The sequence below is a fragment of the Scomber japonicus genome, chromosome 21, assembly GCF_027409825.1.
Source record: "Scomber japonicus isolate fScoJap1 chromosome 21, fScoJap1.pri, whole genome shotgun sequence".
NCBI classification, from domain to species: domain Eukaryota; kingdom Metazoa; phylum Chordata; class Actinopteri; order Scombriformes; family Scombridae; genus Scomber; species Scomber japonicus.
The window spans coordinates 2,629,355-2,645,021 of NC_070598.1; the positions used below are offsets into that span (position 1 = coordinate 2,629,355).

General features: G+C 35.4%; 2 protein-coding genes across 2 annotated transcripts; one reads left to right on the forward strand and one right to left on the reverse strand.

Annotated features, from left to right (window-relative positions):
* Nucleotides 1-4,437: 4,437 nt before the first annotated feature.
* LOC128382788 (GTPase IMAP family member 7-like) lies at nucleotides 4,438-5,336 on the reverse strand. Its single transcript, XM_053342795.1, has 2 exons — nucleotides 5,315-5,336; nucleotides 4,438-5,171 (listed from the first exon to the last, which is right to left on the reverse strand). Exons 1-2 carry the CDS (start codon nucleotides 5,334-5,336, stop codon nucleotides 4,438-4,440), a joined length of 756 nt encoding a protein of 251 aa, XP_053198770.1.
* Nucleotides 5,337-5,974: 638 nt separating this feature from the next.
* Nucleotides 5,975-7,303, forward strand: LOC128382789 (GTPase IMAP family member 8-like). The gene is made up of 3 exons (XM_053342796.1): nucleotides 5,975-6,198; nucleotides 6,410-6,522; nucleotides 6,606-7,303. The coding sequence occupies exons 1-3, from the start codon at nucleotides 5,975-5,977 to the stop codon at nucleotides 7,217-7,219; spliced, it is 951 nt and encodes a 316-aa protein (XP_053198771.1). The 3' UTR covers nucleotides 7,220-7,303.
* The last annotated feature ends 8,364 nt before the right edge of the window (nucleotides 7,304-15,667 follow it).

Consider the following 15,667-nt stretch of genomic DNA (forward strand, 5'->3'; position numbering starts at 1 on the left):
GCAATAGAAACTATGCACAGTAAACACAAAAATGTTGTAAAGTAAAAGTAAAAGTAATAGGACAAAGTACAAACATTTTTATCTTTACTGCCATCTGTCAGGAATCAGTCTTGTTTTTTTATCTTAGATTCATTTCCATAATCTTTTGACATCTCATGTCAAGAATTCATGCTTCAGTTATCTCTCACGCTATGTTGCTGGGTTTAACCTTTGGGCACAATACCTAAGTAGGGTACAGGCCCTGAATTTCAGTACAGGACTGCAGGTTTTGTGCATTGTTTAATTGATTGCCCCAAATCTAATGCTTGTTATGCAGGAGATTCTTGCACACATTTACAGTGATATAAATTAATGTTCAGCCAAGGTTTGCACCAGCACAGGATGCAGGACTGGCTGGAACTACTGCGTCAGACCGTCTGGCTTCCACCCTGAAAACACCTGGAGCGCGCTCTGACCTGCTCTCTACAAGGCTATGAGCCCCTTCTGCTGCTGCAGCATCTCTTGTTAGCTTATACAGACAAACGTGCAATGATATTAACTTGAAGCCATACAAACATGGACCACTGGCTAAAACATAAATTTGCATAATCTGAAGTGGAACCTGCTCAGAAAAAAACAACAGAGCCCGAAAGGACTAATGCAAACAGCAGCACCAGTAATGTCAATATTAACAATGTTAATCCTCAGATAGCTAATGGTAATGTTACTGAAGTGAAGCAGCAGTGTAACAAGTGTCAAGCAAACAGGCTCTGAGTATATCAAACTTAACAACAGAGAAATGAGATGCTCAATCTGTAAAATGAACAGTGCTGCTCATTTACCAACCAATGTTACAAAACATCACCACTCAGATATTTCTTATGCAACAGCCTTGAAGAAAAAGTGTAAAGCTGATTTGGTAAAGAAGTTGCAGTTGCTCTCCTCCAAGTTATATTGTATATTACTTAACTATATTTTTTAGTTCAGAGAATATCTGAACTATGACATGTAAGTGTCGAGACTTGTGATTTTTTCTCAAAAAGAAGAGGTATTTTCTTTGTCTTTCTGGTGGGACAAGAACAGATAGTTATCAGTCTCAAGGAAGGATAAAGATGTTTCTCTTGAAACAGCATGTTTAGAGTAAAGCAAAAATGACATAGCAAAGATACTTTGTTGTGAGGTTATTCTACAACATAGCTGCCTGCCCTTTTGTCCATACACCCATTTAGGTTGATTTGGGTTACCAAATCAAAACGTATCCAGTATTTCTGTTCCAAAATGTGTCAAGAGGAAAAGAAGAAAATGTTTTTCAAATGTTTCAAAATGTAAGCCACAATGAATGTGATGTATCTGTGGCACTTGTAAGGTGATACCTGCCCAAATGAATTTGTTTAACATTCTGTATGTTTCTTGTTTCAAAGTTAATTGATATTGCATTTGCCATCAGGTGGGTTAGGTTTGGAGTAAGCTGTGTGTGGTACATTGCTGTAGGCTGTATACTGTAGAAGATGATTAGTGTCAGCTGATAGTCTGAGCCATTAAGAGTGTGTGCCCAATGTTGCTGTATTGACTAGCTTGCTATATCACTAATGTTGTCTCTGTCTGAAGACTCCGAAAGACTCCTGACTCCTGACTAAGCAAACACAATAAAACACTGTGGTAGACAATCAGGTTAGCTAGTAGCTAATAGTTGGTCAAGCTCATACATCACCAGTGGGTCAAAGCCAGTCCAAAATGTTACTGAAGCAAGATGAGAAGAGAAAAGAGAAATCACACTGCATCAGTCTTCACTAGGAGGACAGTCAGCATGGCACAGCGCAGGACTATGGGAGCAGAAGAAGAGGAGCGAGTTAGGTGGTATTTATAGAATGCTGGAAGCAGAGCAGTTGTGGTGTAGTCCTGCTGCTGAACCTTTGATAAATAAGCTTCAATCTGAGAGTCCTCCCACAGAGCTCCTAATTTAGCCTAATAGTCAGGGCATATTGCGAAAATCTGGGAACAAATTCCTTATTAAGAAATGTCTTCACCAATGTGTTTGTAAAGGTGTCTAACACATATTAAAAGATTTAAACTCAACTCCTGTGGCAAAAGCCGTGACAGCTGCTGAAAGTTGGGGTACCTGGAACCTTATTGGTGAAAAATGGAAAAAAATTGAAAAAAAATGAAAATGTTTATCTGTGCCTTAAGTAGCTTGTCAGGGATCAAGCTAGGGTTTTTGAATTGATTGCAAGCTTTTGTTTTGCACTATAATCACTCCTTAGTGGAAAAACGGTCATGCCCACTTTCCCCACTCATCGCAAACTCTTTTTTTGTGTTTTTGTCCTGTTTATTTTGCCCTGTGCATGTAAATTAAAAAGTATCGTTATGGGTTTATTTGTTAATTTATTTGAAATGGTAACTACTTATTGTTTACTGGTAACTGTTGTAGTTGGTTGGCATACACAGACAGTGGGAATGTTGAGTCTCTTTAAAATTAAAACCTGCTCTATGTGTAAAGTGCCTTGAGATAACTTTGTTGTGATTTGGCACTATATATATATATACACACTGATAATATTATGAAGTATTCTATTATAACATGTAGCGTTCTAGTTTGACTGCAGGCTCCTGTCTGATGACGTTCATCTGTGAGCTGAGCCATCCAGAGAGGAATGACCACCCAACCCAGGAGTTAAGAAGACAATATAAATGAATAAATAAAATTGCATAATGAGGGCAAAGATTGGGCTGGTCAGATGGAGAAACCAAAAAGTAAAAATACAATTTAAATTTAAAAAATCCTCCACTAAACTTTTCTGTTCTGTTCTCATCTTGTTAAAGTGAGCCTCCCAGTTCAATGTAAACTGTTTTACTGTTGTGTATTAATGTCTATGTTCTAACACTGTCCTACTTCTTTGTCTTATGTTCCTGTGTTTGTTTGTTATGCTATAATGCACCAATAATTTAAAAAAGTGTATTCCAGTGTAAAAGGTAAGAAAGGTATGCTGCAGTAAAATGGATGGTAATCCTCATTGTTTGTTGTTTTGAATTTTAATATTTAGATGGTCACATTTTTTAAAATAATAAGTAATTAGTTTGTTATATAAATGATTATCTTATAGTGATTGGACAGTTTGCTGAGTTTCAGTCAGACCCATAAAACCTTTGTATCTTTGTTACTGGTTGAAGTTATGGACATAAATACCTCTTCTTGCTTTAACGTTATATTAATTCTCAGGATTTCTCTCTGGATAAATGATGTGTGTCATGATGCCATAAAGTCTCTGATCTTTTAATACACAGTAACCTTGACAGAAGGAACCAAGTCTTCAGAATGTACGTGTATGTTACTATACTAATAACATATTTTTATACTTATATACTATATTTCTATACTTGTTTTATTCATACTGAAATATGTTCCGATGCTTGATCATTTTGATATTCATGACATTAGTTTTTAATTGTCAGACTAGGAATGTGGTGGATTTAAGATGCCATGATCAAAATTACTGTTTTAATATTCATAGTCAGTAAAATGACTCTCCGACTCTTTTATTTCACTTTTGATTTTTATTTGTTTTTCAAGCCATTCCTTAAAATTCCAATAAAATGCTCAAACACCAAACCACATATACAGTGTATATATACAATACTGTGCAGTACTAGTCTTAGGCCACCATTAGATTTGTTTTTAAGCAATGCTATGACCATATGTGGATGCTGTATTATACAACAGAAACAAATCAGAAAAAAACTGCTTCTATAGGCTGAAGTGGCAGGTATTTAGTGTGACCTCCCTTTACACTTGAACAATAGCAGGCACCTGGCTCTCTCAACCTAAATGGAGTGGAATCCTACTTAATATAATTGCTAACACCTGTACAGTATTTGTCCTGTTATTTCATGTTAAAATGACTGCTGTGAAAAAGCGCAGTTACGCCAGGTTTAGGCATTACATGTTGTTTAACTCATTGGAAGCGTGGTAATATGTATAAAACCAACTTTCAAATACATCATTCCATTCAAGATGCCAAAGATTACAGAATTTGACAGAAAAAAATCATAATTTAACATTTCCTGTATTTTCTGTTTGTATCTAAATAAAGAGACCAACAAATGAATATGGATGGTCATTAGAACTTTGCTAAAACAGCAAAGCTAGTGGTGGCCCAAGACTTTTACACAGTACTGTATATTATAACCCCACAAAAACATGCAAGCAGTAGTTACTTTACAGTCTTCATTATTTCTTTCATTCTCTTCTTATTCATGATCATACAGTTTATAACATTACTTTTCTTTACTGATTAGAAAGGATACCTCTGAGGCAGTCACATGTTCACAATAGTATAATATAATATTTTGCCATTTAAAATTATTCTTCAGTAAACACATCCAGGCTATAGAAGCTGTGCTATTTTCACTGATTATTTATTAGGCGTTGTGATCATTGATTATGGTTTCATAATTTGCATTTTATGGTTTTCCAAGTATTTCAAGGAAGTTCTTGACATGTTCCAGAAAATCAGCAAAAAATGGAAGCATCTCCACATCCAAGTCTTCTTCTCTCACATTTTGTTTTTTTGCAGCATCCTGAACTTGTTGATACATTGCATCTGTGTAGTATGTTGCCCCATTTCCAGCATACATGTCATCGATTTTCTTGATCAGCTCCACCACTTGGTTTCTGTCACTGATGGTGTTGTCAAAGACGTGGAACCTGTTTCCACAGCTCTGGACGACTCGTCGGAGGTTTGGGTTACCACCACATACATACTCTTGTATGGTCTTGTTTCTGAGCTTATCACCATAGGTAAACAGCACGATCATGTACTGGTTTGCTTCTGGACCAAACAGCTCTTGCAGAGCTTCCACTGAGTTTTTCTCTTCATTAGTGAATCGACCAACTTGCATGACCAGCAGGAACACATGAGGACCAGGACATGAGAGTTTGACACATCTCACAATTTCTTTTTTGATTACATCTGCTGATATCTCAGTGTCCAGGATCCCTGGTGTGTCTACCACAGTAACTTTTCTGCTACCACTGCTTGTCACAGCTGTTTGACAGGAATGAGTTACTGAATCAGAGGAGGGTTCGGAATCAAAGCAATTTTTTTTCAAAATGGTGTTTCCAACAGCACTCTTGCCCACACCAGTTTTTCCAATCATCACAATTCTCAAATCAGGGCCTGCCAAAATATCAGGACCTGCAAATCAAATCAGAACTTCTGTTTAGGTTTCTGAAATAGTTTATCTTTAGATTGATGGATAAATAATGTAGTGAATATATAACACATTGTGATCAATTTGAAAGGAAATGAGTTAAATACAGCTGATAAAATAAACTCACCTGTAGATTGACCTGAACCCATCTTTTTTCAGCTCCGTTGTCTCTGCACAATTGATAATGAAAGTTATAACATTTGTTTAAGACATTTATTTATACTGTAGCTTCAGAGCTGACACGCCCCATTTATGTAACAGGTCAATATAAAGCTTGTAGAGACCAGTGATTCCTACAGATAACACACAGCTTGTCTCCTGTACTGTACTGCTCTCGATCTGAGGACTATGTCTGACAGTAAGTTTGACCATGATAACTTTCTATACAGCATGATTGATGTCAAACTTCTGATTGGTTTGTGTTAGTAAGACAGCACTGCCAGAGTGAAGAAAGAATTTAATTTTTGATTATTAAGAGAGATCTTCTTAATCTTTCTAATGTGAAATGTATGATATAAATTATATTATGCTTTTACTTTGTTTTGTTTTTTTCACAGACAGTGACAGGAAGACTTCAATTGTTGTCCTGGGGACTGCAGATAATTTGAAAAAAAGTCTAATATCTCTTATCATAGGGAAGAACACACAGAACACACACACACACAGAAATAGTGATGAGCAAATTAAGACATCTGAAAATGATACATATGAGGTCACATTTACCCCAGACTTGTACAAAGCAAGTGAGGAGATCAGAAAATTATTTTCTTCAGGACGAAACCTTGACATGTGTTTGTTGGTAGTAGAGGATGGAGTTTCAACACGAGACGTGCTTGAGCAGATAGACGAGCTGCACAAGTTAACTGAAAAACCCAGAGAGGAGTTCATAGTTGTGCCGCCATTTAAACATAAACCTGAACATTTTAAGATGTTTAACGTCTGCACCATGGAGGAGATATTCAGCACACTGAGAGACCTGTCTGAAAAAGATTACAAGCCACCCCAAAAAAGGTAAAAAAGTTGAAAAATCTAAGATTTGAAAGAGTTGGTGTAGATTTAGCATCAGACCTAACCGAGTGTACAAATGCTACTACTACTAATACTGTAGATTATTATTATTATGATAATAAATTATATTGTATTATTCCATGACTAATGATTAACTGTTTCTAGAAACTGTTCCTGCTCAGTTAATCTCAGTTATTCTGCCTTTATTTTATAGGTGTGCTGGGAAACCTACCACTGAAATGGAGGCACAGACTTCGAAATCCTTTATTTCAGGTGTATGTGATTATTTTAAAAGGTCTTCCACTGAAAAGAGGAACGGTTCAAATGGTGAGACCAGTTTTTTCAAGATGTGTCTGAACAGTTGTGAATTATGGTTACAAATTCAAACTTTTTGTTTTACACCAATGCAGAAAATCTCTCTGACACCAAAGTGAACCTTGTTCTGCTGGGAATGTCGGGGACTGGAAAGAGTGCGACTGGAAATACAATCCTTGGAAAGACAATCCTTGAAAAGACAAAATTCTTGTCAGAAGCCAGTTCAATGCCGGTCACCACAGAGTGTCAGGCAGCAGAAACTGAGATAAATGGTACACGTGTGCGTGTCATTGATACTCCAGACATGTTTGATGATGAAATGAATTCATCAGTTAGGAATCATCATGTAACACAGTGCAGACAGCTCTGTCAGTCAGATCCTTGTGTTTACTTACTTGTGATACAAGTTGGCAGATTCACAGATGGTGAGAGAGGCATACTGAAAAAGGTTGAAGCAGCTTTTGATCTCAAAGCTGAAAAACAAAAAAATAAAAAAATAATCATCCTGTTTACCTGTGGAGAAAATCTGCAGCGTAAAAAGATGAGCTTGCAGGTTTTTTTGCAGAAATGCCATCCTGCACTCAGTGAGATAGTTGAACAGTGTGACAGAAGGTGTGTTGTTTTTGAGAATAAAACCTCACGTCAGCATCAAGTAACAGAGCTAATGCAGACAGTGAACAGGATGTTAAATAAACAGCAGAATCAATAACTGTTCATGTATCAGACCAGATCAATAAAGTGATGGATGTGATTTCTTGTATATACATAAAAACAGTTCAGACTGTAAAATGATTCAACAGATTGAATTAACTGATTGTTTAGTTTGAAATGATTTGTCAGTTAAAAGTTCATTTCTGGTTTTCCTCTCACTCTTTAATAATAATATTTTACAAGATTTAATGTTATATTTGTTTTAAATTGATGCATAAAATGTGTAAAATCAGCCAAATATTTCTGTACTGATGAAACTATACCCTATTTCTTTGTTAACCTTTGTAAACTGATTAAATGAGATAAATAAACTTTAGTTGTGCGTTAAACTCAGTGTCTCTGCAGTGATTGAAGTACTGATCCTCTCCTTGTTCCTCTTCCTGATAATCAATACTTCACACATCTCAGAGGTTAACCAGATCGTTGTAAAACATTAGAAAAATAAATAACATAAAGATAAATAAATGACTTTTTTTGTCTTCTTATCTGTGCGACACAACGTAAAATGTAGCGTGGTTCACTTAATTGATCCCTCCTTATTACATTTAGGCTCAAATTGACCTATTTTTATTATAAGTATAAGACTTTTTCTGCAGGAATATATAGAAAAAGATTGATTTGTAATGTTTCCCTCTGAATATTGCATATGGATATTGGACAGTCAATAACAAAATCAATGTTACTAATGACAAGAAAATACTCACAATTTTTAATTGAGATTAATCTGGTCTAAATATTTACTACAATATAAAGAGTCCTTCTCTCCCTCCCATCAAATTCTGCCTGAATCTCTAAAATCTGTTGATATTTGGGTCAGTTATGTGAATGAATGAATGTAGTTTATTGAACATGTTAAAATAAAACAAATGCATGATCAGCAGATTGGCAACTCAAACAACACCAATCATGTTTAAAAATGGTAAGAAAAAGTTGAGAGCTCCCTCATGCTGTACATACTCTGATGTGTCTGTGTTATCTAACTCAATCAACTCAAACAAATCAACCCTTTAGGACAAAACAAGAACAAAATACAATCCAAACAGATTCACTGAATCCTTCAAACAACCCATGAACAAAACAAAATAAAAATCACTGGTCCATCTCTTAACTGTTCAGTATTAGTTTGGATAAAGTCTCACCTGTTTTCAGCTCATCACTGCAGTTATTCCACAAACTGATTCCACAAACTGATTCCTTTGGTTGTAACACAATCATGTTCTTACTGGTGGTTTAATTAATATACAGGTTCCTCTCATGTTGGTATGTAAAAATGTTTAATGTCTAAATGTTTTTTCCTCATCTTGTATGTTAAACTGTGTAATCAAACTAGTGTTTCTGTGTGAGGATCAACTGAACTCTGTCAGCCTGAACCGAAGTAAACTGTACAATAAAAGGTACAATATCACCATCTACTGGACGTTTGGTGTAAATGTTCTTTCTGTCCTGAAGGTGCTCACTCTGGTTGCACTGGATTTCAGTTAGACATAAACTTCAGTAAACTATTTCCTTACAAGCTTTTTTGAGGCAAGTTATCAGCATTTCTTATCTGCATCTTATTTGTTGTAATACCAGGATATATAGTGATTACCAGTGTTTTATTATTTACATATTAAAAATTTTAATTGACTGGTATCTGCTTTTAATCCCTGTCAACAGTGTATTGGTTACTGTTATTTCATCCATTTTAATATTTACCTTTTTAATCATGTATTTATTTATTTTTCTGATCTCTGATTACTTTGTTCATATTTTACTCTTTTAATTTTGTCCTGTATGTTTACTTAACCTTCATGTTTTACTGCTATAAATGACTACCGTGTCATAATATCATGAGACTTTTTTCTGGTTAGATCAAGTTATCATGAGCCCAGAAGACCATTTTATGTTTTATTGTTCATTACATAAAAAAATAAAATAAAATAAATGTTTTATTTTTTTAATATAGTCAAGCTGTGTTTTTAAAGGAAACCTTTTTTGTTGCAGATTCTCTTTGTAAAGTTTGGGCCCAGAGACAAAGGGGGTTCTGTCATGTAAGATGTTTTCTTGTCTCACCACTACAGAAGCACGTCTATTGTCTTATAAGTCTGACTAGACACTTGACAATAAGTAACATCACTAAGTAATTAACTAACACAAGCAATTGTTTCAGCTGGTTTTGGATTACATTACACTATAACAATAATAATTACATTTCATAGAAAGAAAGAAAAACATTAACCCCCATAAATTTAACAGACTATTGTTAAACTCCTTTTGTTTATTGTTGTTTGTATTTGACATAAGAAAGTTACAGTTATAGTTAAATCTTCATTGATTTCGTATACACACTGATTCACAATGTTGGGGAGTAAGTTACATGTAGCTGCTTAATGACAAAATAAATGTAACTGTAATCTGTTACAGTTACTGATGAAAATGTTGATGATTACAAAGGAGGTTACATTTGAAGTCACACCTTTAAGATTTTTGCTCAGGAGGGTTTTTTCCTCATTTTTTATGATTTAACATATTGCCATTTTTAATCCTATGAAATCAATATGTCTTATATATTTAGTGAATAAATCATGACGTGGGCTTATTTGGAGCACACATGGATGTAAATGGAGTCACAGTACCAATTAAACTCTCTTTATTCATCACATATCTTTTATTTTATATTCCAAAATCTACATGAACTAATGAATACATTTTCAAATAAGAGATAGGCTACATCTTGCTTTAGAAGAAATTATCTCCCTTATAAATCATGTCAGTATCCATGAAAAACAGCAGAAAATTAGAAAAGTCATCAAATGTAATAAGTTACATTACTTATTACATTTTAAAGAGAGTAACTAGTCATCTGTAATCTATTACATTTCCAAAGGAACACTTACCCAAACAGCTGAAAAAACTGTTAGAAAATTAGAAAAGTCATCAAATAAGTTACATTACTTTGTTTAAGTAATAGAAATAGTTACATTACTTATTACATTTTAAATAAAGTAACTAGTAATCTGTAATCTATTACATTTCCAAAGTAACCTTCACAACCCTGGTGATTCATGTAACACTCAAAAGATAATTATAATACATTTTATTTATAGAGCGCTTTTAACAATACCCAAACACACTTTACAGGAGAGCAAGACAATTAAAAACAATACAACTATACATACGATAAATAAAAACAATCAATCAAATAAATATCAATAAAGCAATCAAAGCAATCAAACATTAAAAGCAGTCACGGAGGGATTTGGAGAGTGAGAGTCGGGGCAGCAGAGTGAGAATAAAAGATATTCAGTCAAATTTAATGCTACTGTTATTGTTGCAGTTCCACTAAAAGTCCACGGGGAGGCGGTAAACACCTGCAGAATTAGCCTGTTGTCAGTAGTGATGCGGAAGAGAAAGACAGGGGGCAGTATGAGGCAGAAAAAGAAAATGGAGCCTAGCGTTTGTATGATGAGCATAAGTTAAAGAGAGAAAAACTTGTTATACTATATAAAATTGTCCAGAAGAGACGTACCCTGTTTCAGGATACTGTAATTCGCCAGAGGAGGATCACTATTAGACATGTCTTTTGATGACAAATTCTCCGGTGAGTGTGTTTTTCTTTGCTAGCTTAAAGATCGATGTTAGCTCGTTCACTTTGACTGTGGATGAAAAAAAACAAACAAACAAACTATCAGATAAAAGTGTTGCGTGTGACTAAAACGTTAGAAACTATAAAAATGTGTCGTGTGCATTTTCTGAGAAGTGAAATAGTATTGCTGTAGCAGACGTATGAATATTATTTATTTATTTTTTATTCATGGGCATGTTTTTTATGTTCTGTTTGTGAACATTTAAGCCTGCAATAAGTTGACAGAAGGTTAGAAAATAAGTCTAAGATCTTGATATTAATTTGCACACCTAAAAAATGAACTAAAGTTAATTTATACAGTAAGCATTGTTTTTTTAATGGTTGCTTTCTCAGGGAGGATGACAGAGGATCTTCAGCGAGTGGGAGGTTTACGAAGGACCACTGCTGTCACATGTGAGTCGGAGCCAAGACGCTGGATTGTCTTCTGGATCTCCACTTGGATTACAGATAAGTTTAAGCAAAATAAAATAACATGAAGAGGGGCCCTAACTAGGGGCGGAGCCAAGTGGTAACCCTGTACACTGTGGTTCTCAAAGTGTCTGGTGGGGAATAGAGACATGACAGGTGGGGTGCGACAAACAGGAGGAAATTTGCCCTTTTTTATGTTTATCTTTATTAATGCCTTACTTTATTGACAATAAAGATCAAACACTCAAAACAAAAACCCACACACAAACAAAGCAATCATTAACCTAACCTACATGTTGCCTAAATTAAAAGAACATTAGATAGGAGACCAGTAGAAAAATTTGACCTGGAACCATAGTTTGAAAATAATGATTAACGTCGGCATGTTAATGGCAGCAGAACAACACAAACTTCCACACAGAGAGGTAGGAGACTAGTGTGGGCAATAATGTTAACGTTACAAAATGGATATACAAAGTTGGCAATCCAGCGCCAGCAGAGAAACACAAGTCAGTTCATCACTTAAGTTGCTTTCAGCCTCATACATGCGCTCAGTCTCCAAAAAGATCCAAAACTCCGCTCTCAGCTCAAAGACGCGTGACAACACTTTGCCCCTGGAGAACCAACTTGTTTCCCTGTGAAAACAACACAGATGTATGATTAGCGCCCATTTCCTCACAAAGTGCAGAGAACAGTTGCACTATCAGAAGGTTATGATCAAATTTACCACATTCACAACCTCATTTAGTTCAGGGCTGAGCTGCATTGACGCTACCGCTTCCCTATGAATGACAGTGCGTTCACTGCACATCTGGTGCGACCCTCTTAATCATTGCCTGCTCAGCTATTGTGTGTATTTTTTCTTTTGCATTGAGCATTTCTGTATGCAACTCTGTATGAAACTATTAATGCTTTACTGTTCACTGCTGCAGCCTTTACCATGCGATTCTCCTGCTGCGTATTTATTTATATTTTATCAGAAGCACCCACTGATTTTAGTTCTGCTGAAGAGGACCAGTTTACTGAGATGACCTCTGACTCCACCTCGATGCTGATGTTTACAGCTCAGTGGTATTTTGTTAGCATTTTGTTGGGGGAAAGTATGCAAAGAGCTTTACAATGCCCTGTGAGTTTTGCGGGTTGTGCTGACCTGAGGCCTGTACTACGAAGCTGCATTAACACACCCGGGATATCTCTCCGTTACCTGGGTTGACTTACCCAGACATTTGCGATCCTGATAAGCGGTACTTCAAAGCTGGATATCAACTTGGTAATTTAACCCAGGGTTTTCCAATCTGGATCACTGCGCGCTCACATAAAGGGGAGGTGTTTGCAGCGTCTGACCAATCGCAAATGAGAAACCCTGCAGAGCAGCCTACTTTACTATGGCAGAGCAGACAATTATTCTTCAAAAATATGAAGAATTCAATCACATCATCCAGGCCAAAAGCAACACTGTTGCTGCAGCAAAAGCCAGGAAAGTATGCTGGCAGAAAATTGCCGGCATTAAGTTAGTTTAATATTCAACATTCAAAATATAAACCTATTATGCGCTTCAACTATTTGAGTGAATGATGTCAAACCAACTGTATGACATACAGACTAATATCCCTCATGTGCCACAACGATTCTTTTAAATATATATTTTGGTCAATTTTTACAATTAAAAAATATGAATACAATTCTGCTTTTCTGCACTTTTGCAGCGATTACTCTCAAGATGTTTTTATTGAGACTTTTTGTTTCCTGACACAAGTTATTATTTATTGTATATGTAAAAAATTGACGAAAAGATATATTTGAAAAATAAGCCTGGTTGCACATGAGGGATATTAGTCTGAATGTCATAAATTTGGTTTGACATCATTCACTCAAATGGCTGAAGCGCATAATAGGTTTGTATTTTGAAAGTCAAATGAATGTTGAATATTAAACTAACTTAATGTCACATGAAAATCATTCTGTACCTTTCGTATAGGATGTCATCGGGGACATCTAAAGGATTGCATCTCCCTAAAAACTCTTATCCAGAACATAACCTGCTCCGGAGCAGGTTAGCCGTTCAGCATAAGTTACCATGGTGATTTACCCTGGTAAGAAGTGAACCAGCGTCGTAGGACGGAAAACCCAGAGTTAACCCTGAAGTTACCTCGATAAGAGAAAATCTAGCTTCGTAGTACAGGCCTCTTATGTCACAGAAATACATGACAGGTGTACGAACTGTTAACAGCTCTTGGTCTTGTAGGCTTCATCACAGTGCAGCTTGCAGCTTTCTGCGCTACACTATGCTGATTTGTGTTGGTAGGGTTGGGAAGATGGACGCCCTCCCGATTTGATTATCATAATCATGTGTTGATGAGATTTAGGATCTTGTTCTGTTCACAATGTTTGATTTTATTTGCAGTGTTATTGTTCTTACTGGTGAGACGTAGCATTTAATTCACTCTTTAATATTGTTGAATGTTTCACTGCATAAATGTGCTTGTCACTTTCACGGCATTTTATTATTTATTAGGTTTACTTATTTATTTTTGAGTACAGTGTTTGTTTATTCACTGGAAATCTATTATGGAATTGATCTTGTTCTTTCCAGTTCTCACCACAAGATGGAGCTACTCCCCTTAGTGAGACCATTCATTGTCGTTCCTGTGTTTTCCTGCCCTTGTTGATTTCCTCCTGTGCTTCACCTGTGTCTTGTTTAATTCACCTGTGTCCTGTTTGTATCATCTTGTGTATTTAAGTCTTGTGGTTTTCTGTTCTTTTGTTAATTTCCACACGTGACATTTTCATATCATCAGTGTGAGAGAAGGAATCCAGCTCCCTTTGTCTTTATTATCAACAATCCTTATTGATGAAAGTTTTCAGTATTTTCTGTGCGTGGCATAAAATGGTTTGTTATTGATGTTAAGTTCTGTCTATTATTCTTAGTAAAATGTAACAATGATTTTACTGTCTCCACTTTTTAAAATAACTCTTAATGTATTGTCTAGACTGTGCTCAAATTAAGTATCCCAATATAAACACACCAAACAAAAAACATAAGCAACAATATTCTCAACAGTATATATATATATATATATATATATCCCTTTGAACCCATCCTTCTACCAAACCCATCCATTAGTACCCCAACAGGCTACAACCATCCATTTATTAATTACAATAACAAACCATAAGAATTATTAAATGAAAACTGCAATGATACAACTCATTTACAGGACTTTAAATACTTGTGCGTAATAGGTGCGATATGTGTCTCTAATTTTGTTTCCCTGTGATCTTGGAAATATAGAAAATACAGCACTATACAGTAGAAATCACACTTAAACTGCCTGAATTCACTAGCTGAAGAGAGAGACACTTTTTTTTCAGGAGTTGGTGGAAGCTAAACCAAAGCTAGAGGGAGCTGTAATCTTATACAAATGATTAAAGGATTTGAACGTTCATCTAATTTGCCACTCATTTAGCTTTTTAAGATTAAAAATAAACCAAACCAACCAAAAACAGTTAACAGTTAAATTTAGATAATCGGACAATCAGCAGTACAGCACATGACCTCTTGAGTAAAATAATTATTGTTGGTTTTCCATCTTCTTGTCTTTGCTTGAGTGTTAATTCCTATGTCAACAATAGACAACACACAGTGCTTTTTCATTCTACTTAAAGTAAAGATACTGTCCTTTCAATTTAATTTAGAGATATAACCAGATTTGACCAAAGTCACTGGAACCATGAATAATGTTACATCTCCAAACAGGCAGAAAAGTGTTTTATAAACATATTGCTTACTCATACCAATTTGTAACAAAATAAAACAAATGTTTTATGCTTTATATTTTTTAGCAGAAGAGTGATTCTTGAGAAAGGAATGTAGTTCAGGTTGGTTCAGAGCAAAATGTTGGTCTGCATGGGCATGAAACTTAACATACATACCCATGGCTCATAGATGATGATTTCTTAACTTTTCATCAAGCACCTTTAGTACATTGATTTGTGGTTTTGAGTAACATACCTTGATAAACCCAATAGATGGACTGCCATGAAATGTTGACACTTAGATAAATTGCAGTAATTTTGGTGAGTTTTCATCTACCACCTAATTATTCATCCAATTTGTTCAATACTTTGGTTTATGAGAAAAATACCTGCAGAATGAATGACCATCTTATCCACTTCAGCTGAGTTTAGTAGTAATTGGCATTGAGCATCATCAGCTTGTAGAAAGAATGTGCTTATACTACTTCACTAGCAGATATGACCTTAAGTAACAAAGAAATAAAGCTCTCAAACTCAGTTTGAGAGCTGAATATGGTATAAATACATATACACGTGCACCTTTAAAATTGAATGCATTACAGTTCAGTACGTTTTCATTCTATGATCTCATTTGCTCATAAAAATCTCAAAAGTTTA

Excerpts from the sequence above, each read along its gene's own strand:
- LOC128382788 (XM_053342795.1), bottom strand. The coding sequence starts at position 5,336 with ATGGGTTCAGGTCAATCTACAG. Across the intron at positions 5,172-5,314 it reads GGGTTCAGGTCAATCTACAG|GTCCTGATATTTTGGCAGGC; the intron begins GTGAGTTTATTT and ends TTTGATTTGCAG.
- LOC128382789 (XM_053342796.1), top strand. The coding sequence starts at position 5,975 with ATGTGTTTGTTGGTAGTAGAGGATGGAGTTTCAACACGAGACGTGCTT. Across the intron at positions 6,199-6,409 it reads TACAAGCCACCCCAAAAAAG|GTGTGCTGGGAAACCTACCA; the intron begins GTAAAAAAGTTG and ends TTTATTTTATAG. Across the intron at positions 6,523-6,605 it reads AAAGAGGAACGGTTCAAATG|AAAATCTCTCTGACACCAAA; the intron begins GTGAGACCAGTT and ends ACACCAATGCAG.